The sequence below is a fragment of the Oncorhynchus tshawytscha genome, linkage group LG02, assembly GCF_018296145.1.
Source record: "Oncorhynchus tshawytscha isolate Ot180627B linkage group LG02, Otsh_v2.0, whole genome shotgun sequence".
Taxonomy (NCBI): Eukaryota; Metazoa; Chordata; class Actinopteri; order Salmoniformes; family Salmonidae; genus Oncorhynchus; species Oncorhynchus tshawytscha.
The window spans coordinates 26214993-26236809 of record NC_056430.1 but is presented as its reverse complement, the minus strand read 5'-3'; the positions used below and the strand labels follow the sequence as shown (position 1 = coordinate 26236809).

Sequence of the window (21817 nt, the reverse complement as noted above, 5' to 3'; positions counted from 1 at the left end):
TGAACTACAAGCACAGATGGAAATCCATAGCTCCAGGATGGAGCTAGCCTGCTATGTTTTTTTTATTACTCAAACAAAGCTGTTCATCTTTGTCTATTCAAAGAAAACAAGCACTCATTAATACCAGCTGTGGCTAATTAGGGGGCGTGGCCAAAACACCTGAACACACTTAACAAGATAGAGGGGAAAAAATAGTTTTGTTGATGCTGAGAACTGATACTGTAATGTTTTCTGGGGGTTTTTTCATGGAAAGTTTTCTTAATGTTCTGAGAACATGACTTTAAATATAACCATGAGGAAACCTGTAGAAAACATTATGCTGAAGTACTGAAATTCCCACAGAACGTTGTTTCTTAACATTATCGGCCAAATTTGACAACATTACTTTGAAAAGAATCATGAGATAACCGGTAGGACATGTTATGGGAAGGTTGACCATGACCATAGGACAACCACGCCTCGCCATGCTCTAAGAATTATATGGTTCTCATGATGTTATAGGCTAGCTGGGTAATTTGTCCCCGGTTTGGAGGCACACAATACTGAATAACCCTATTGCTTTATTTCATTTGTTAAGGCGGATACAATGTTGCACCTCTGTCATGTCGTGTTGCGGACAGGGGCTGGCTGAATACATACAGTTACAGTAACTGCGCGAGACCATTTGTAACCAATCATCAGATGACGCGAGACATTCACCTGCGTTATAATCAGCTGGTCACTAGAGCCAGCCCAGCAGCATGTAGTTACTTCCTGCCAATACTGTATATCAGGGTGAAGGAATTGCGGTACAATTCTATTTTATCATAGCTAACAGCAAACAAATAATTTTGCCGCTGCCGCAGGGAAAGTCATGATCATCCACCCTCGGACACTGAGAATTGAGTATGGAAAAACGACCAAAGTCATGTGCGTGGTTGGCACGGAACTTACTGTAAACATAGACAGGTAACGTTAGGCTAGTTCTCCAAGACATCAAGTATGGGTCGTCATGTATTGATTAATTTTATTAGAAATATAATTAAATATTTACTAATGTCATGCATTGGTAAGGACGGTTGATTAACATGAATCTCAGTTATTGTTTGTAAAATCGTATCCCTCGTGTTATTATTCAGTTATTATTGAAATGAAAATGGAACACTAGACAATTGATCTAATGTAAAGGGGTGTGGTGCTGTTAACATTAAAAATATAGCCTAGTAATTTAAATCACATGTCAAGTATTCAAGTAAGTATTTTTCTCTCACACATATTAATAATGGAATATATTGATTTAATTGCTTTATAATCTTATTCCACTTGTAGGTCCTGCGGTGATAATATATTTTTAAATTATTGATTACATCCACTGACTTTTGTTGTCATTTTACTACTTGGATATTCCAACTGCAAAAGTAGTTAGAGGATCATGCCCCGATATTGGGCTGAAAGGACTGTTTGTGGTTGGCATTTGTATTCAGCGGAGGAGTCAGACCTCTTGTTCTTAGCGGAGGGAGTCTGCAACAGTCACTTCTTTCTGCTAGTCAACAGACTCTTGTTTGTTGTCCTTACAAGCTGTCAATTCATATGACTCCAGTGCAACAGAATTCGATGGATTATAATCAGTTCCTATGATTTCCAAGTTAACATGGTAGATGATTTCCAAGTTAGATAGAAAAGAGTGGTAAGGCCAACACAAATCGCCAACCTGAAGAATTAAACATATTGTGGTACTATCATGACTACGGCTGCAGTTAGTTTATCAGACTCTCCACATGGTATGATTACACAGCAGATACAGATGGTTTCACAACATCGGTGTGTGTAACAACTTAAATACTTATTGTTAAGAAACACTTCTCTTTGTGCTATTGTTTAGAGAAACCTAGGCTCTGTTCAGGTAAATACTATCCCTCCTCCAAAAACCTAATGTTCCTTTGGTGTGGACCACCTCCAGGGCTTAGCCTGGACTCCAGGTGTTAGGTTTTTACAGCTAAGCTTAATGTTTATAAACAAGTGTCATACTGAGTATAACAACTTGGGATGTTGGTTGATACTTTGACATATAAGTACAATCCTTTTTGCCAGTATTCTTGTGTAGGTTGATAGTCCAGTATTTCTCCCTCTTTGGTACGTTACTCATTGTAGAGGCATGTTGAAGACATCATACCTCTCTGATTACTTTAGCAATGTAACTTTAGAACTAGCACTGCCACCTGTTGCTTCTGGAAATAGGGGATAATGAACGGCACTCACGGATGGTGCTCTACTGCAGTATAGGTATGTCCTCTTGTGTTTACTCTGTTATTGCTATAGATTTGTATAAGAAAAGTATCAGGGTTTGATGTGTAACTGTCACATGTATTTATTGTTCTCCAAGGAGTGCCCCTCCTAGCTCCAAGTACTTCTCTGTGCAATGTAGTCCCAGAGTGCAGTACAGGATCAGCCCACCCCCACTGGAGAGTGGGACCCTCCCCACCTCTCTCAATGGTAATACAATGCTTCTATTTACCATGGACACTGCCAGCGAAGTGGGAAATGATAGCAAGGTAAATAAAGTAGGCCACTCCCACAGCCATGATAGCTACACTCTTAGGAAAAAAAAGTGCTATCTAGAACCTAAAAGGGGTCTTTGGTTGTCCCTAAAGGGGAACCCTTTGAATAACCATTTTTGGCTCCATGTAGAACCCTATTGGGTTCCATTTTAGAACTCTTTCCCAGAGGGTTCTGCATGGAACCCACAATAGTTCTACCTGGGGACCCTGGAACACTTTTTTTCTAAGAGTGAACCCTGAGACTTCAGTATGTTAAATCTTATTAATATAATCCTGAGTTGAATATTTCCTATCGGGACTGAACACACTACAGTGAATTATGTTAATAAGAAAAACAAATCAAGTATTTGCTGCTCCTACGCCTCTTAAGAGTGGCGTGCAAACCACACTGAAATAATGCAAATGTGGCACTCTCAACCTGATACCAGAGAGATGTCAAACAGTGGAAAGTTAATCATAGTGCCAGTTCTATTGATAAGGAATTGAAGGAGACTTAGTCAGTTCCAGAATGGGCCAGTTGTTTAGATTCTCCTCTGAAATTATGTACTGTACATATCTGGACATGAATATATCATAGAAGACCCCATCAAAACACAACCACTGCTTAGTCACCAGTGTTCTAGATGTTTAACTTTGTAAACGTTGTCCTTTGTTGTGCAGCTATCGGTCATGTATTATGGAGAGAAGACGGAGGTGTTAGGGAAAGCTGTCGTTCACCTCACCGCTGTTGGTATGTTGTGTTATGCTTAGGACAGGAGAGCACACCCATATAAACTACCATCCTCCCCCACCTTCAAAGCATACCTTTGTGAATGTCATTTGTACATTTTGATATTTAACTTGAGACCCCAGAGCAGCTCATGAGCTTCAGTGACACCCAGGGCCTCTCTGTCTTGTAGAGATTTCTCTGGATGTAGATGCTGATCGAGATGGCCAGGTGGAGAGGAACAACCCCAACAAGGTGGGTTATGTCTGCTGGGTCCGTCCAGGCAGGTCTCTTTCAGCTCAGAGGTCACTATCTTTGTTTCTTAACACAGCAGGGTACATAAGGAGACGTTCTAACATGAATAGGCATGTCAGAAGACTAGTGTTCATGCTGTTTTCCAAAACACAAAGGAAGATTGCCAAGGCACTTCTAGGAAATTATCTGTCATCTCACACAGGGCACAGCCTTCCACTGATATTAATAGGTATATCAAAATACTGTTCATACTATATTCCTGGAAGTGGGAAATTATTTTGAACGTTGTGCTTTTCCACTCAGCTGTAAGTCTAATCTTACCTCATGCTAACACATTGGGAAAAGCTAATTCGGCAGGGCAGTGTTAGTTCTTGTCGCTGAATAACAAGTGTTCATCTCTACAGGGATCCTGGATGTGGGGGCCTAATGGCCATGGTGCCATCCTACTGGTCAACTGTGACTCAGAACACACCTATGGGAAGAGGCGGGACAGTGAGCGTGCTGAGGTCAGCAGGGTCTCAGGTATATAACAACAGCCAAGTCATCCTGGCCCACTGAGCTGACTGGCTGACAGTGCTGCAGGCATGGCAATAAATCAACATTTTAAAGGCTGCAGGTCTGTGTTTTGTGTATAGTCAGCAGAGAGGAGCAGTAGGGATGTGTGTATTTGTGTTAGCTAAACACAAAATGCCTGAGCTAGGGGTGTGTTTGATGGTGTGGTTTGATGGTTCCTTCACGACCACTATCCTCCTAGGATAAGTAGTTGTATTACACACTGCCATACCTATGTTGTCATTGAGATGAGGTCACATTGATTACGACATTGATGGGTTGACACTTGATGTACAATAATGTCAGTATTTGTGAAATGTCAGATCTGAAAGACATGTCCCCAATGGTGCTGCGGACCAGTGGCCCTGCCAAGCTCCCAGAGGGCTACAAGCTGACCATGCACATCTCCCAGGGGGATGCAGAGAGTGTCAGGGTCTTCAGAACCAGGTCCACAGCAGGCATGCACCAAACACTGAGTGAGTCAAGGACATTTTGTCCAGTCAGATCTTTTATGTGTTCTTGTGGCTGTCCATGCATGTATAATGTGTATACAATAGGGTTTTAATGCTGCGTATGCATATAAATGGAGATACATTTGATCCTCATTATAAAACATGATTTACTGCTGCAGAAAACCTGTTCTACAAGAGCTTTGTGAAGGACTACCCACTGGTGCTGGGCAGTGAGGATTTGTCCAAGGAGGTCCCGTACCTCGGGGGAAACGCTGAGATGAATTTCTACGTTGAGGGCCTGAGATTCCCTGACAAAGACTTTGAGGGCCTCATCAGCATCAGCCTCAGCCTGCTGGAGCCCAGCTCTCAGGTACATTGTAACTATTTCACTGTTCCTAGTTTAAAACTTCAAAGGGTATATACTGTACCTCTGTCGTGGAATCTATCATTCATGTTTTTGTTCCGTTATTTTGCCAGGGCTTCCCTGAGACGCCCATCTTTACAGACAGGGTGGTGTTCCGTGTGGCTCCCTGGATCATGACACCCAACACACTCAACCCTCTGGAGGTCTTCGTCTGCAGGTGAGCGATGATGAAGAAGAAAATGATGATGATCAAATCACATTTTATTTGTCACATACACATGGTTAGCAGATGCTAATGCGAGTGTAGCGAAATGCTTGTGCTTCTTGTTCCGACAGTCCTGGCATTGATGTTGATGGACATAATGATGGCGCTGTCTGTAAACTTATTCCGACAACTGTTTCTGTGCATTTGGTTACCCAGCACATCTGATAACTACCAGTTCCTAAAGGGAATGAGGAGGCTAGTGGAGAACAGTGGGTACAAGCTGAAGGTTTGTCATGAGTACATGAACAGAGGAGACCGCTGGATGCAGGTAAGCAGTGAGATTCAGCTCCTAGCCTATCATGCACTTTTGTGCATTTGAACTTTTTTCAATTTCAACCTTTTTTTAAACCTCATTTATTTCACATCCTTTTACATCAATGTAAATCATTGTCAGTCTTGTCTCTCGGTTTCAACTAAAATAAATCAGAACATAGACCAGTGTCTTTGTTTCTAACTGCATGAAAAATATAGAAATATAATAGACATGTAAAGAAGTTTTCTCCCTCAGGATGAGATAGAGTTTGGCTACATTGACTCTCCTCACCAACGTTTCCCTGTTGTGCTGGACTCCCCCCGAGACGGAGAACTACAGGATTTCCCTTATGATGTGCTACTGGTAAGAAAAGGCATTCACTACACCTGCAGTTAAAATGTTCTTCTTTCCATACTGTGAGGGATGTGGTGGAACTCTGTCTCAACCTCTCTCTGCCTGGTGCCCTCAGGGCCCAGACTTTGGCTATGTGACGAGGACAGCATATGATGAGGAAGTGAGCAGCCTGGACTCGTTTGGTAACCTGGAAGTTAGCCCTCCAGTTATTGTAAATGGAAAAATCTACCCTCTGGGCAGGATCATAATTGGAGTGGCTTTCCCCACGTGAGTGTACCTTAGCCAGGGGTTAGTTGCTTCAACGGAAGAGAATCTGGTTCTTAGATCCCAATATTTGCCGTTATTCGAAAGTTTATTTATTAATTAAATAACCTTGATGCTATTTCCTTCTATAAATCTCTTGCTAATGATTAATTCATATTTGGAACAAAGAGATGGGCTCCCAAGTGGCGCAGGGGTCTAAGGCACTGCATCTCAGTGCTAGAGGCGTCACTACAGACACCCCTGTTCAAATCCAGGCTGTATTGTAACCGGCAGTGATTGGGAGTCCCATAGGGCGGTGCACAATTGGACCAGCGTCGTCCGGGTTTGGCTGGTGTAGGCCGTCATTGTAAATAAGAATTTGTTCTTAACTGACTTGCCTAGTTAAATAAAGGATCATTTAAAAAAATGTTAAATAAAAAATGGCTGTGAGCAGTGGTGATAAGGCTGTTTAACTTTTCAGGGCAACCAAGGGCCGCAACATGACCAAAGTAGTGCAAGACTTCCTTTGGGCACAGAAAGTGCAGGAGCCCATTGCACTGTTCTCTGATTGGCTTCTGGTTGGGCATGTGGATGAATTCATGACTTTTGTCCCAGCTCCTGACAAAAAGGTAAAACAATATTGTCAAGGAAAGTATAGTTGCCCGCTCTATTAGAACATGTGAGTTAAAAACACTGTGTTCTTTAATATAGAGTAGAAATGACGGCGAGCAAAGAATTGTTAATGCCGTCCATTTGCACAAAGTATTTAGACATGACGCAGGCTGTGGCTGCCATGTGGTTTATGTGATAATGTAAAGCTGTCAGGAAGTCAAATGAAGCGCACAGCCAATGTTGTCTTTGTCCTCTGTTTCTCTGTGTAGGGATTCCGGCTGCTGCTCGCCAGCCCCGACGCAGGCTACAAACTATTCAGAGGCTTACAGAACGACGGGCATGGACAAGCCAAAATGTTTGACGGTAGGCCTTCAGTTAAGCGACTAATTTCACTGTCTCAGTGTGTATCACTGTAGTTATAATTGTACCAGTGGAGGCTCCTCAGAGGAGGAAGCGGAGGACCTTCCTCAGTGAATTTCATAAGAATGGTAAAACATTGAAAAAGCTATCCTTATTAGATAACTATACTAGATATATTCACGTCACCTAAAATGGATTAAAACACACTGTTTTGCAATGAAGGTCTCAGTAGCCTCAACAACACTGTGTAGGGTAGCACCATGGTGTAGCCGGGGACAGCTAGCTTCTGTCCTCCTCTGTGTCGTGACTAATGACTGCTATTTGTAGAATAATTGCCTACTATGTTTAATTATTACCCTCTTTAAATTCATCATTTAACAATGAACTAATTAGGAATTTGGGGTACCACGGAAACAGTTGTTGACCTAGCTATTATCTTCCGACTTACACTCTAAAGATGATCTAAATATCTATAACAGTCAGTTATTAATTATTACATTCTGAACATCTCATAATCCTTGGATATCTGCACGCACCCTAACCTAAGTGATGAATCAGCAATACACAAATTGGTTTAATTATTTATTTACTAACTAATTAAATCATCACACAGAATACGTAAACACACACAGCATAGGTTATTGATAACATACATACTGTCAGGGTTTACCAGAATTGGACCCAGAAGCAGACCAGGACAAGGTGAGTAAGAAGATGGTGTGTATTTATTAATTAATGAGAACGTGGAGGTAGATAGTTCCGGGTGGAGGAGCGGGCAGCGGAGGTGGGTTGATGGGAGTGGGTAGGCAGATCCAATGGATAACAACACACTGGCGACGAGCAGACATGGATGGGATATGGGTTCCGGGTGAATGGCTGTAGACAAAACAAACGGCGGTAAGTTAAAGGCAAGCAAGACGTACAAAACAATAAAACAAAACAAAACAAAACAAACTCTATAAACTGGAGGCTGGTTCGTGGGCACAACATACTGTTCATGGCTAACGATCCAGCAGGGAATAGATGTCAGGTCAGAGCTTTTGAAGGGGAGAGGTGATGATCAGGACAGGTGTGCAGATTACTGATGGGATACAGGTGTGGGTGAACATGATCTCCCAACAAGCTAATTCGCCCGGCAACCAGACAGGGTGCGTTCCAGGACACCGGAAACACACTCCAGGACAGAAACACAGGCAAACACAGACTCAGGAAGCGGGATTCGTGACAAATACAGTGCCTTGCGAAAGTATTCGGCCCCCTTGAACTTTGCGACCTTTTGCCACATTTCAGGCTTCAAACATAAAGATATAAAACTGTATTTTTTTGTGAAGAATCAACAACAAGTGGGACACAATCATGAAGTGGAACGACATTTATTGGATATTTTAAACTTTTTTAACAAATCAAAAATGGAAAAATTGGGCGTGCAAAATTATTCAGCCCCCTTAAGTTAATACTTTGTAGCGACACCTTTTGCTGCGATTACAGCTGTAAGTCGCTTGGGGTATGTCTCTATCAGTTTTGCACATCGAGAGACTGACATTTTTTCCCATTCCTCCTTGCAAAACAGCTCAAGCTCAGTGAGGTTGGATGGAGAGCATTTGTGAACAGCAGTTTTCAGTTCTTTCCACAGATTCTCGATTGGATTCAGGTCTGTACTTTGACTTGGCCATTCTAACACCTGGATATGTTTATTTTTGAACCATTCCATTGTAGATTTTGCTTTATGTTTTGGATCATTGTCTTGTTGGAAGACAAATCTCCGTCCCAGTCTCAGGTCTTTTGCAGACTCCATCAGGTTTTCTTCCAGAATGGTCCTGTATTTGGCTCCATCCATCTTCCCATCAATTTTAACCATCTTCCCTGTCCCTGCTGAAGAAAAGCAGGCCCAAACCATGATGCTGCCACCACCATGTTTGACAGTGGGGATGGTGTGTTCAGGGTGATGAGCTGTGTTGCTTTTACGCCAAACATAACGTTTTGCATTGTTGCCAAAAAGTTCAATTTTGGTTTCATCTGACCAGAGCACCTTCTTCCACATGTTTGGTGTGTCTCCCAGGTGGCTTGTGGCAAACTTTAAACAACACTTTTTATGGATATCTTTAAGAAATGGCTTTCTTCTTGCCACTCTTCCATAAAGGCCAGATTTGTGCAATATACGACTGATTGTTGTCCTATGGACAGAGTCTCCCACCTCAGCTGTAGATCTCTGCAGTTCATCCAGAGTGATCATGGGCCTCTTGGCTGCATCTCTGATCAGTCTTCTCCTTGTATGAGCTGAAAGTTTAGAGGGACGGCCAGGTCTTGGTAGATTTGCAGTGGTCTGATACTCCTTCCATTTCAATATTATCGCTTGCACAGTGCTCCTTGGGATGTTTAAAGCTTGGGAAATCTTTTTGTATCCAAATCCGGCTTTAAACTTCTTCACAACAGTATCTCGGACCTGCCTGGTGTGTTCCTTGTTCTTCATGATGCTCTCTGCGCTTTTAACGGACCTCTGAGACTATCACAGTGCAGGTGCATTTATACAGAGACTTGATTACACACAGGTGGATTGTATTTATCATCATTAGTCATTTAGGTCAACATTGGATCATTCAGAGATCCTCACTGAACTTCTGGAGAGAGTTTGCTGCACTGAAAGTAAAGGGGCTGAATAATTTTGCACGCCCAATTTTTCAGTTTTTGATTTGTTAAAAACGTTTGAAATATCCAATAAATGTCGTTCCACTTCATGATTGTGTCCCACTTGTTGTTGATTCTTCACAAAAGAATACAGTTTTATATCTTTATGTTTGAAGCCTGAAATGTGGCAAAAGGTCGCAAAGTTCAAGGGGGCCGAATACTTTCGCAAGGCACTGTAATAGAATGAAAACAGGTTCCTAGTGGACTAACAAAAGCATGACCGTTTGGTTACGCAATGGAAAGGGGAGGGTTATGTGAGTCAACTTCTCATACAGTGGGGCAAAAAAGTATTTAGTCAGCCACCAAGTGTGCAAGTTCTCCCCTTAAAAAGATGAGAGAGGCCTGTAATTTTCATCATAGGTACACTTCAACTATGACAGACAAAATGAGGGAAAAAAATCCAGAAAATCACTTTGTAGCATTTTTCATGCATTTATTTGCAAATTATGGTGGAAAATAAACTTTTGTTATTGACCAAATACTATCTCAATACTTTGTTATATACCCTTTGTTGGCAATGAAAGAGGTCAAACTTTTTCTGTAAGTCTTCACAAGGTTTTCACACACTGTTGCTGGTATTTTGGCCCATTCCTCCATGCAGATCTCCTCTAGAGCAGTGATGTTTTGGGGCTGTTGCTGGGCAACAAGGACTTTCAACTCCCGCCAAAGATTTTCTATGGGGTTGAGATCTGGAGACTGGCTAGGCCACTCCAGGACCTTGAAATACTTCTTACGAAGCCACTCCTTCATTGCCCGGGTGGTGTGTTTGGGATCATTGTCATGCTGAAAGACCCAGCCACGTTTCATCTTCAATGCCCTTGCTGATGGAAGGAGGTTTTCACTCAAAATCTCACGATACATGGCCCCATTCATTCTGTCCTTTACACGGATCAGTCGTCCTGGTCCCTTTGCAGAAAAACAGCCCCAAAGCATGATGTTTCCACCCCCATGCTTCACAGTGGGTATGGTGTTCTTTGGATGCAACTCAGCATTCTTTGTCCTCCAAACACGACGAGTTGAGTTTTTACCAAAAAGTTATATTTTGGTTTCATCTGAACATATGACATTCTCCCAATCTTCTTCTGGATCATCCAAATGCAATCTAGCAAACTTCAGACGGGCCTGGACAAGTACTGGCTTAAGCAGGGGGACACGTCTGGCACTGCAGGATTTGAGTCCCTGGCGGCGTAGTGTGATACTGATGGTAGGCTTTGTTACTTTGGTCCCAGCTCTCTGCAGGTCATTCACTAGGTCCCCCCGTGTGGCTCTGGGATTTTTGCTCACCGTTCTTGTGATCATTTTGACTCCACGGGGTGAGATCTTGCGTGGCGCCCCAGATCGAGGCAGATTATCAGTGGTCTTGTATGTCTTCCATTTCCTAATAATTGCTCCCACAGTTGATTTCTTCAAACCAAGCTGCTTACCTATTACGGATTCAGTCTTCCCAGCCTGATGCAGGTCTACAATTTTGTTTCTGGTGTCCTTTGACAGCTCTTTGGTCTTGGCCATAGTGGAGTTTGGAGTGTGACTGTTTGAGGTTGTGGACAGGTGTCTTTTATACTGATAACAAGTTCAAACAGGTGCCATTAATACAGGTAACGAGTGGAGGACAGAGGAGCCTCTTAAAGAAGAAGTTACAGGTCTGTGAGAGCCAGAAATCTTGCTTGTTTGTAGGTGACCAAATACTTATTTACCACCATAATTTGCAAATAAATTCAAATAAATTCCTACAATGTGATTTTCTGGATTTGTTTCTCATTTTGTCTGTCATAGTTGAAGTGTACCTATGATGAAAATTACAGGCCTCTCTCATCTTTTTAAGTGGGAGAACTTGCACAATTGGTGGCTGACTAAATACTTTTTTGCCCCTCTGTATATACATTTGGAAGCTACGCTCACAGGAATATGAATACTTTGCACATGAACGACCGCTCATTCGGAAAATAAATGCAATACAGTTGAAGTCGGAAGTTTACATACACCTTAGCCAAATACATTTAAACTCAGTTTTTCACAATTCCGGACATTTAATCCTCGTAAAAAGTCCGCTAGGATTCAGTTAGGATCCCCACTTTATTTTAAGAATGTGAAATGTCAAAATAATAGTAGAGAATTATTTATTTCAGCTTTTATTTATTTCATCACATTCCCAGTGGGTCAGAAGTTTACATACACTTAATTAGTATTTGGTAGCATTGCCTTTAAATTGCCTTTAAATGTTGGGTAGATTTCCACAAGCTTCCCACAATAAGTTGGGTGAATTTCCCATTCCTGGTGTAACTGAGCTGGTGTAACTGAGTCAGGTTTGTAGGCCTCTTCACTCGCACACCTTTTTTCAGTTCTGCCAACAAATGTTCTATGGGATTGAGGTCAGGGCTTTGTGATGGCCACCCCAATACCTTGACTTTGTCCTTAAGCCATTTTGCCACAACTTTGGAAGTATGCTTGGGGTCATTGTCCATTTGGAAGACCCAATTGCAACCAAGCTTTAACTTCCTGACTGATGTCTTGATGTTTCAATATATCCACATAATTTTCCATTCTCATGATGCCATCTATTTTGTGAAGTGCACCAGTCCCTCCTGCAGCAAAGCACCGCCGCAACATGATGCTGCCACCCCTGCGCTTCACGGTTGGGATGGTGTTCTTCGGCTTGCAAGCCTCCCCCTTTTTCCTCCAAACATTATGGCCAAAGAGTTCTACTTTTGTTTCATCAGACCAAAGGATATTTCTACAAAAGGTATGATCTTTGTCCCCATGTGCAGTTGCAAACCATAGTCTGGCTTTTTTATGTGGGTTTTGGAGCGGTGGCTTCTTCCTTGCTGAGTGGCCTTTCAGGTTATGTCGATATATGACTCGTTTTACTGTGGATATAGATACTTTTGTACCTGTTTCCTCCAGCATCTTCACAAGGTCCTTTGCTGTTGTTCTGGGATTGATTTGCACTTTTCACACCAAAGTGCGTTCATTTCTAGGAGATAGAACATGTCTCCTTCCTGAGCGGTATGACTGCTGCGTGGTCCCATGGTGTTTATACTTGCGTACTATTGTTTGTAAAGATGAACGTGGTACCTTCAGTCGTTTGGAAAATGCTCCCAAGGATGAACCAGACTTGTGGAGGTCTACAATTTTTTTTTCTGAGGTCTTGGCTGTTTTCTTTTGATTTTCCCATGATGTCAAGCAAAGCGACACTGAGTTGGGAGGTGGGCCTTGAAATACATCCACAGGTACACCTCCAATTGACTCCAAATATGTCAATTAGCCTATCAGAAGCTACTAAATCCATGACATCATTTTCTGGAATTTTACAAACTGTTTAAAAGGCACAGTCAACATAGTGATTCGTAAACTTCTGACCCACTGGAATTGTGAAACAGTGAAATAATCTGTCTCTAAACAATTGTTGGAAAAATTACTTGTCATGCACAAAGTAGATATCCTACCCGAATTGCCAAAACTATAGTTTGTTAACACCTGTTACGGATGTGGTTCCTGCACAGGAACCAAATCAGCGGAAATTTCAGAGCGCCACCTATAGTACTCGATAAAACTCAAACTTTCATTAAAACACACACGCGAGATACTCAATTAAAGCTACACTCGTTGTGAATCTAGCCAACATATCAGATTTGTAAAATGCTTTTCGGCGAAAGCATGAGAAGCTATTATCTGATAGCATGCACCCCCCAAAATACCTGAACGAGACCTAAACAAAAGATTTTGCGATAGCCGGCGCTACACAAAACGCAGAAATAAAATATAAAACATTCATTACCTTTGACGAGCTTCTTTGTTGGCACTCCTATATGTCCCATAAACATCACAATTGGGTCTTTTTCCCGATTTAAATCCGTCATTGTATCCCCAAAATGTCATTTTATGAAGGCCGGTCTGATCCAGGAAAATTCACCTTTACAAGACGCAACGTCACTTTTTAAAATAAATAAAGTTGCCTATAAACTTTTACAAATCACTTCAAACTACTTTTGTAAACCAACTTTAGGTATTAATAAACGTTAATAATCGATCAAATTGATCACGGGGCGATCTGTATTCGATAGCAGCCAGTCTTGAAATCCTCGTCCATTTTTCCACTTTCATAACTTCCTCCGGTGCGCCCCAAGACAGGAAGTGCCTATACGTCATCTCACCAAGGATAAACCAGCCATGAAATGCCAGTACTGGCAACATTGTGTGGAAGCTGTAGGCATTGTAATCGGAACCTCATCTATTTTCTATCGCCTTAGACAATACATTGACTGGCGGATGAATATTTTTTTTGTGTTTTTGGTGAACAGTTTTCCCTGGGATTTTTACTCCTAAACACGTTCTGTTATAGCCACAGACACGATTTAACCAGTTTTAGAGTTTTAGAGACTTCAGAGTGTTTTCTATAAACACATACTTATCATATATACTATATTCCTGGCATGAGTAGCAGGATGTTGAAATGTTGCGTGATTTTTTACAAAAAGCTGCAAAAATTCGCATCATCCCTAACAGGTTTTTAACCTGTTACGCCTGGGGCGGAGGTTCCGCCAGCGGAACATTTCGACAACATCCTGTGACATTGCAGATGCCGAAATTAAAATTAAAAATTAAAAAAATATTTAACTTTCATACAATCACAAGTTCAATACACCAAATTAAAGCTTATCTTCTTGTTATTCCAGCCACCATGTCAGATTTCAAAAATTCTTTACGGCAAAAGCAAACCATGTTATTATCTGAGGACAGCACCCCATCAAACAAACACATGACAATCATATTTCAACCCGCCAGGCGCGACACAAAACTCAGAAATAACTATATAATTCATGCCTTACATTTGAAGATCTTCTTCTGTTGGCACTCCAATATGTCCCATAAACATCACAAATGGTGCTTTTGCTCGATTAATTGCATCGTTATATCTCCAAAATGTCAATTTATTTGACGCGTTTGATTCAGAAAAACACTGGTTCCAACTCGCCCAACATGACTACAAAATATCTAATAAGTTACCTGTAAACTGTGTCCAAACATTTCAAACAACTTTCCTAATCCAACTTTAGGTATTTTAAAATGTAAATAATCAATCAAATTTAAGACGGGATAAACTATGTATAAAATGAAAGTGGAGCGAGCTTCAGGTCACACGCCCCAAGTAAAACAGTCCACTTGGCTATACACCCAGAAAGGAAATGCCTATTTCTTCATTTCTCAAAGGAAAAACATCAACACATTTCTAGAGACTGTTGACATCTAGTTGAAGCCATATGAACTGCAACCAGATGCCTCAGAAATCAAGATTCACATTGAAAACACTGTCACCTCAAAAAAAAGATTTCCTGGATGGTTTGTCCTCTGGGTTTCGCCTGCCAAATAAGTTATGTTATACTCACAGACATCATTTTATCAGTTTTAGAAACTTCAGTGTTTTCTATCGAAATCTACCAATTATATGCATATCCTAGCTTCTGGGCCTGAGTAGCAGGCAGTTTACTTTGGGCGCGCATTTCATCTGGACGTGATAATACCGCCCCCTAGCCTGAAGAGGTTTAACAAGAAATTTAGAGTGGTTGAAAAACAAGTTTTAATGACTCCAACCTAAGTTTATGTAAACCTTCGACTTCAACTGTATATATTTATGCGTAGATGTCTGTCTCTGTTGTCTCTGAAACTGTCACGCCCTGGTCAAAGTATTTTGTGTTTATCTTTATGTATTTGGTCAGGCCAGGGTGTGGCATGGGGTTTTTGTAATTGTGGTGTGTTTGTCTTGGGGTTTTGGTGGTGTTATTGGGATTGTAGCTTAGTGGGTTGTCTAGCAAGGTCTATGGCTGTCTGGAGTGGTTCTCAATCAGAGGCAGGTGCTTATCGTTGTCTCTGATTGGGAACCATATTTAGGCAGCCATATTCTTTGAGTTTGTCGTGGGTGATTGTCCTGAGTGTCTTAATGTCCTTGTTTGATGTTAGTTGACACAAGTATAGGCTGTTTTCGGTTTTCGTTTCGTTTATTGTTTGTAGTGTTCGTGTTTAGTCGTGTTTACGTTTGTTTAAATAAACATGGATCGCAATCGACACGCTGCAGTTTGGTCCGACTCTCCTTCACTATATGAAAACCGTTACAGAATCACCCACCACCAATGGACCAAGCGGCGTGTCAACAGGCAGGAGCAGCCGAAAAAGGAGATGCTCAACAAGGATTTCTGGTCATGGGAGGAGATCTTCGACGGGAGAGGACCCTGGGCTAAACCAGGGGAGTGTAGCCGCCCAAAGGAGCAGCAGGAACAGAGGCAACAGAGGCAACAGAGGCAGCAACAGCAGGAGCAGCAGCTGCAGTGGGAGAGGCTGCACTACCTGGAGAAATGGACATGGGAGGACGTACTGGATGGTAAAGGACCCTGGGATCAGCCTGGAGATTATTGTCGCCCCAAAGCCGAGCTGGAGGCAGCAAAAGCAGAGAGGCGGCATTATGAGGAGCTAGCACGGCAGAGCGGATGGAAGCCCGAGAGTCAGCCCCAAAAATTTCTTGGGGGGGGCTCACAGGGAGTATGGCTATGCCAGGTAGGAGACCTGCGCAAACTCCCTGTGCTTACCGGGGGGCTGGAGAGACCGGGCAGGCACCGTGTTATGCTGTGGAGCGCACGGTGTCTCCAGTGCGGGTGCACAGCCCGGTTCGGTATATTCCAGCTCCTCGTATCGGCCGGGCTAGAGTGGGCATCGAGCCAGGTAAGGTTGGGCAGGCTCGGTGCTCAAGAGCTCCAGTGCGCCTGCATGGTCCGGTCTATCCAGTACCACCTCCACACCCCAGCCCTCCGGTAGCAGCTCCCCGCACCAGGCTTCCTGTGCGTGTCCTCGGTCCAGTACCACCAGTACCAGCACCACGCATCAGGCCTACAGTGCGCCTCGCCTCTCCAGCGCTGTCGGAGCCTTTCTCCTCTCCTGCGCTGCCGGAGTCTCCCGCCTATCTAGCGCTGTTAGAGCTGCCAGTCTGCATGAAGCAGCCAGAGCTGTCAGTCTGCATGGAGCAGTCAGAGCTGTCAGTCTGCATGGAGCTGCCAGAGCTGTCAGTCTACATGAAGCAGCCCGAGCTGCCAGTCTGCATGAAGCAGCCAGTCTACATGGAGCAGCCAGAGCTGTCAGTCTGCATGAAGCAGCCAGAGCTGTCAGTCTGCATAGAGCAGCCAGTCTGCATGGAGCTGCCAGTCTGCATGGAGCTGCCAGTCTGCAAGGAGCTGTCAGTCTGCACGGAGCTGTCAGTCTGTAAGGAGCTGCCAGTCTGCAAGGAGCTGCCAGTCAGCACGGAGCCGCCAGAGCGGTCAGTCTGTAAGAAGCCGCCAGAGCTGTCAGCCTATATGGAGCAGCTAGTGCCGCCAGTCTGCCCAGCGCCGCCAGTGCCCCCAGTCTGCCCAGCATCGCCAGTCTGCCCAGCATCGCCAGTCTGCCCAGCACCGCCAGTCTGCCCAGCGTCGTCAGTCTGCCCAGCACCGCCAGTCTGCCCAGCGCCGCCAGTCTGCCCAGCATCGCCAGTCTGCCCAGCGCCGCCAGTCTGCCCAGCGCCGCCAGATCTGCCAGTCAGCCAGACTCTTCCAGATCTGCCAGTCAGCCAGACTCTTCCAGATCTGCCAGTCAGCCAGACTCTTCCAGATCTGCCAGTCAGCCAGACTCTTCCAGATCTGCCAGTCAGCCAGACTCTTCCAGATCTGCCAGTCAACCTGACTCTTCCAGATCTGCCAGTCAACCTGACTCTTCCAGATCTGCCAGTCAACCAGACTCTTCCAGATCTGCCAGTCAACCAGACACTTCCAGATCTGCCAGTCAGCCAGGATCTGCCAGTCAGCCAGGATCTGCCAGTCAGCCAGGATCTGCTGAAACCACCAGCCAGCCAGGAGCTGGTAGATCTATCTACCTGCCTGAGCTTCCTCTCACTCCTGAGCTTCCTCTCACTCCTGAGCTTCCTCTCACTCCTGAGCTTCCTCTCACTCCTGAGCTTCCTCTCACTCCTGAGCTTCCTCTCACTCCTCTCACTCCTGAGCTTCCTCTCACTCCTGAGCTTTCTCTCACTCCCGAGCTTCCCCTCAGTCCCGAGCTGCCTCGGTCCCGAGCTGTCCTTCAGTCCCGATCTGCTCCTCAGTCCAGTGGGGTTCTGGGTGAGGACTACTAGGCCATGGTCGGCGGCGAGGGTGGACTATCCTGGGACGAAGGGAGAGGGGACTAAGACATTAAAGGAGTGGGGTCCACGCCCCGCGCCGGAGCCGCCACCATGGACAGACGCCCACCCGGACCCTCCCTATTGTTTTGAGGTGCGTTCGGGAGTCCGCACCTTAGGGGGGTTCTGTCACGCCCTGGTCAAAGTATTTTGTGTTTATCTTTATGTATTTGGTCAGGCCAGGGTGTGGCATGGGGTTTTTGTAATTGTGGTGTGTTTGTCTTGGGGTTTTGGTGGTGGTATTGGGATTGTAGCTTAGTGGGTTGTCTAGCAAGGTCTATGGCTGTCTGGAGTGGTTCTCAATCAGAGGCAGGTGCTTATCGTTGTCTCTGATTGGGAACCATATTTAGGCAGCCATATTCTTTGAGTTTGTCGTGGGTGATTGTCCTGAGTGTCTTAATGTCCTTGTTTGATGTTAGTTGACACAAGTATAGGCTGTTTTCGTTTCGTTTATTGTTTGTAGTGTTCGTGTTTAGTCGTGTTTACGTTTGTTTAAATAAACATGGATCGCAATCGACACGCTGCAGTTTGGTCCGACTCTCCTTCACTATATGAAAACCGTTACAGAAACTCGATCTGTCTATGGGAAGTGGTTTGATTGAAGTCTCTGGTTGTTCACCAGGGGTCACAATGTCCTTCTTAGTTGTAGGCTTCTTCTGTTCTGGAGTATTCATTAGAGTAGATACTACAGGTGTACCACACGGTGTTCAGAGGGATCTGTCTTCCCTCATCTTTGGTCAAATGTTCTAGACTACTTTACATGCACAGCTGCAGACGGTGCATGTTTTGGTCTGGTTTACAAAGTTTCTCACCATTTTAGCATGTAGACCGCGGCCTCACGTTCTCTGGTCTCAATGGTTGATTATTCAGGGTACAGCTAGGACCACTTAACACGCCGGCAGAACCCCGGCATGTTTTGGTCTAATGTAAATTTCGTTAGCAAATCCTTTGCAGCACTCTGGTCTTAGGGGCTTTCCAACACACCGACACAATGTCTGTGCTCACATGGGCATGGTTACTGACTGGGCCCAGGTTTATATGAAAAGCCATTATCTCATTTCGAAGGCTAATTTATATAATTTCAAAAATTGTTTCATATTTAATCATATAATTTTTACATTTAGATGTAAATCTGATATATACAGTGTGCAAGCTCTTAAAGTTACAATGTTTCCATTATAACGTCTTTCTGATCATTTTAATCACATCACAAAATGGACATTCATTTTCCATATTCCATCTCACATCATTCCCAACATTCTTTATTAGAAATATTGTTTCATTATCCACTTTTGGATGTTGGAGTTTTGGTGGCAAAGTCTCAATGTGTAACAAATTATTTTCACCATTCATACTGTAGGGCAAGAGAGAGAAAGTGTACGACCTGCTGTTAAGTCATAAAACCGGCCCAACTCCCACCTCAGGTGGGAGAGAGTGGGGTCTGGCTATGGGGGGGAGAGAGTGGGATCTGTCAGCTATGTGCAGAGCTGATCTGGCACCTTTCATCCTCACCAAGGAGAGAGCATCATGAAGTCTGGGTACATTGACTTCAATACAAAACCTTGGAAGCTCATGTTTCTCACCCCCTTCCATAGACTTACACAGTAATTCTGACAACTTCCTCCAACCTATCAGAGCTCTTGCAGCATGACATGTTGTCCACTGACTCAAAGGATCATAGAATCAATCTAGTACTGAATGCATAAGCTACAGCTAGCTAGCACTGCAGTGCATAAAATGTGGTGAGTAGTTGACTTGGTTATGATATGAAGGTTTGGCTTGGAAAGGTTTTTTCGCCTGATCACAGATAGCTGATGTGTTGTGCACTGAAGTCTACAAGTGAAGGGAAATTGTGAGAGGAGGAGCGCGCGTAGATGCGAGAAGTAATTATACAAAGATCAAAGGGATCATGCTCTTTGAATGTGGCTGCTAGGAAAGTGAACTGTGTTTGTGTGATCAGGGGTATATTCATTCAGCTGATTCTGCAAAATGTTACTTAAATGATATGAAACGGGGACAAACATACTTCAATTTGTCTAATAGAAACTCTCGCTTGCATCTGTTAGACTAATGATTACACCCTAGATCAGCTAGATACAGGCAAGAGTGTGCAACATGATATTGAATGTGTCAATGTTCGTTACTTTGATTACACAAATTTCTCTTGACCTGTGCACCTACTTTCATAGGCTAGGTTGTAGCATCCTCGATGGGTATAGAGAAAATTTGAGTATCATGTAGTAGCCTAAACCTATTGATGTAACATTTGGCTGGGTGACTGGAATATGAATGACAGTCATCCAATATGCTGCAATAGAAATAAGGCCATCCCCCTAAAAAAAAGAATCGTCCTCCCTCATCTTAAACGTCTCCGACCACCCCTGAACTGTGTGTGTTAATAATCAACACCGACTTCCTTCCCGATCCTAACAGGTCTTGGAGCAGAAGAAGAGATTACGGTAGATGAGATTTTGAGTGATGACAAACTTGGGGCAGAAAACAACTATGTCCAGGTGAGGGAAACTAAACGCCAGATGAACTAGTTACTCAGAGAGGCTAGCAGAGCATTGCAGTGCTTGGTGAAATAACCATGTAGATGTTGTGACTGCTGCCGTCCCACAGAGCTGTATAGACTGGAACAGGGATGTCCTTAAGAGGGAGCTGGGTTTAGACGACGATGATATCATTGATCTGCCCATCCTTTTCCATGTGATGGAGGAGAACAGGGCAGTGGCCTATTACCCAGACATGGTGAGCAGACGCAAGTTCTACACTAGAACACCTCCAAACCAAAAGTACTTCCTATTTTATTTGTTATACATTTTACATTACATAATGGCAAAACTCAAAAATGCTGCCAAATCATTTTAGACATTTTGTGATGCTTTTCTACATGTGATTAGGAAGTATGCTCAAATCATCTAATACCCAAGTAGCGCAAGAAGCAAATCCTAATTGAGGCATATGTCTCTACCTCCAGGTGAACATGATTGTGTTGGGGAAGAACCTGGGCATCCCTAAACCGTTTGGGCCCAAGGTGGACGGCCGCTGTGCCCTGGAGGCAGAGATGACCTCCCTCATGGAGGGCCTGGGACTCCGCTGCACATACATTGATGACTTTGCCTCCTACCACAAACTGCTGGGAGAGGTTCACTGTGGCTCTAACGTTCGCAGGGAACCCTTCTCCTTCAAGTGGTGGAACCTGGAGATGTGAGGGATTTGGGGCAAGGAATGGTTGTAGTTAGAAAGAGGGAATAAGGCTTGACGTACACAGCAGCAACATTCGCCAGCAGCAGTCATCTTCAAACAACAACAGTCCTTGTACTGTATTACCCCTTTGTCTTTATTAAACATGTATTTGCCTTTTTTTACAAAAGGGTGAAAAACTATATTTATAAACAAGACTTTCGGACTTTAACAAGGGTTTAAGGAGATTATCAACGAGAACAGAAATGCAATCATCTGAATTAAGCACATTGTAGGCTGAATCTGTTGTTTGGATTGTCTGCGTGCTCAATCCAAGTGTTGTATTTACAGGTACTAAAACCAGTACAGATTAACAGGACCACAGAGAAATGTGCACGTGTAATTTGGAGCCTTGAAGACTTGTGAGAGTTTTAATACATTTTAATACATTTATTTTAAGCTTTGAGATGAAAATATATTTTGAGTGCCTGGAATGCACACTATGACTCCAAAGGCTCTCTTAACCTGATGTAACTTCCAATCACATTTCAATTAATAGTATTTTGTTGAATCATAATCTTTAGAATGGTGTTTGATAATAATACATGATTAAATAAATGTCAGACTAACTGTATTTTGATGTAGTGTTCCTTACTTACACAGAGATCATTCAGATTCAACAAAGATTTCAAAATAATTGTAAAATAAGGTTTATGCACAACTGACAAAGTGCAACTAAATTCCATATTGGTTCTTGTTCATTTAATTGAAATAAAAAGTAATGGAAACTATGCCTTCATAT

General features: G+C 43.4%; 1 protein-coding gene across 2 annotated transcripts; it reads left to right on the top strand.

Moving 5' to 3' along the window:
• The first annotated feature begins 699 nt into the window (after positions 1-699).
• On the top strand, positions 700-21808 carry LOC112218831 (protein-arginine deiminase type-2). Of its 2 annotated transcripts, none has more exons than XM_024380039.2 (16): positions 700-948; positions 2363-2531; positions 3198-3267; positions 3437-3498; positions 3903-4020; positions 4374-4526; positions 4682-4872; positions 4980-5083; positions 5288-5399; positions 5640-5747; positions 5854-6005; positions 6463-6610; positions 6863-6956; positions 20263-20342; positions 20452-20580; positions 20810-21808. In XM_024380039.2, exons 1-16 carry the CDS (start codon positions 854-856, stop codon positions 21041-21043), a joined length of 2019 nt encoding a protein of 672 aa, XP_024235807.1. In that variant the 5' UTR covers positions 700-853; the 3' UTR covers positions 21044-21808. The 2 variants fall into 2 exon arrangements, with proteins under 2 accessions (XP_024235807.1, XP_042151690.1); XM_042295756.1 differs by lacking the exon at positions 700-948 and adding an exon at positions 1464-2262.
• Positions 21809-21817: the final 9 nt, after the last annotated feature.

Bases quoted from the DNA above. Each gene is read 5' to 3' on its own strand.
- LOC112218831 (XM_024380039.2), top strand. From the start codon at position 854: ATGATCATCCACCCTCGGACACTGAGAATTGAGTATGGAAAAACGACC. The intron at 5,748-5,853 runs GTAAGAAAAGGC...TGGTGCCCTCAG, and splicing joins TCCCTTATGATGTGCTACTG to GGCCCAGACTTTGGCTATGT. The intron at 20,581-20,809 runs GTGAGCAGACGC...CTCTACCTCCAG, and splicing joins TGGCCTATTACCCAGACATG to GTGAACATGATTGTGTTGGG.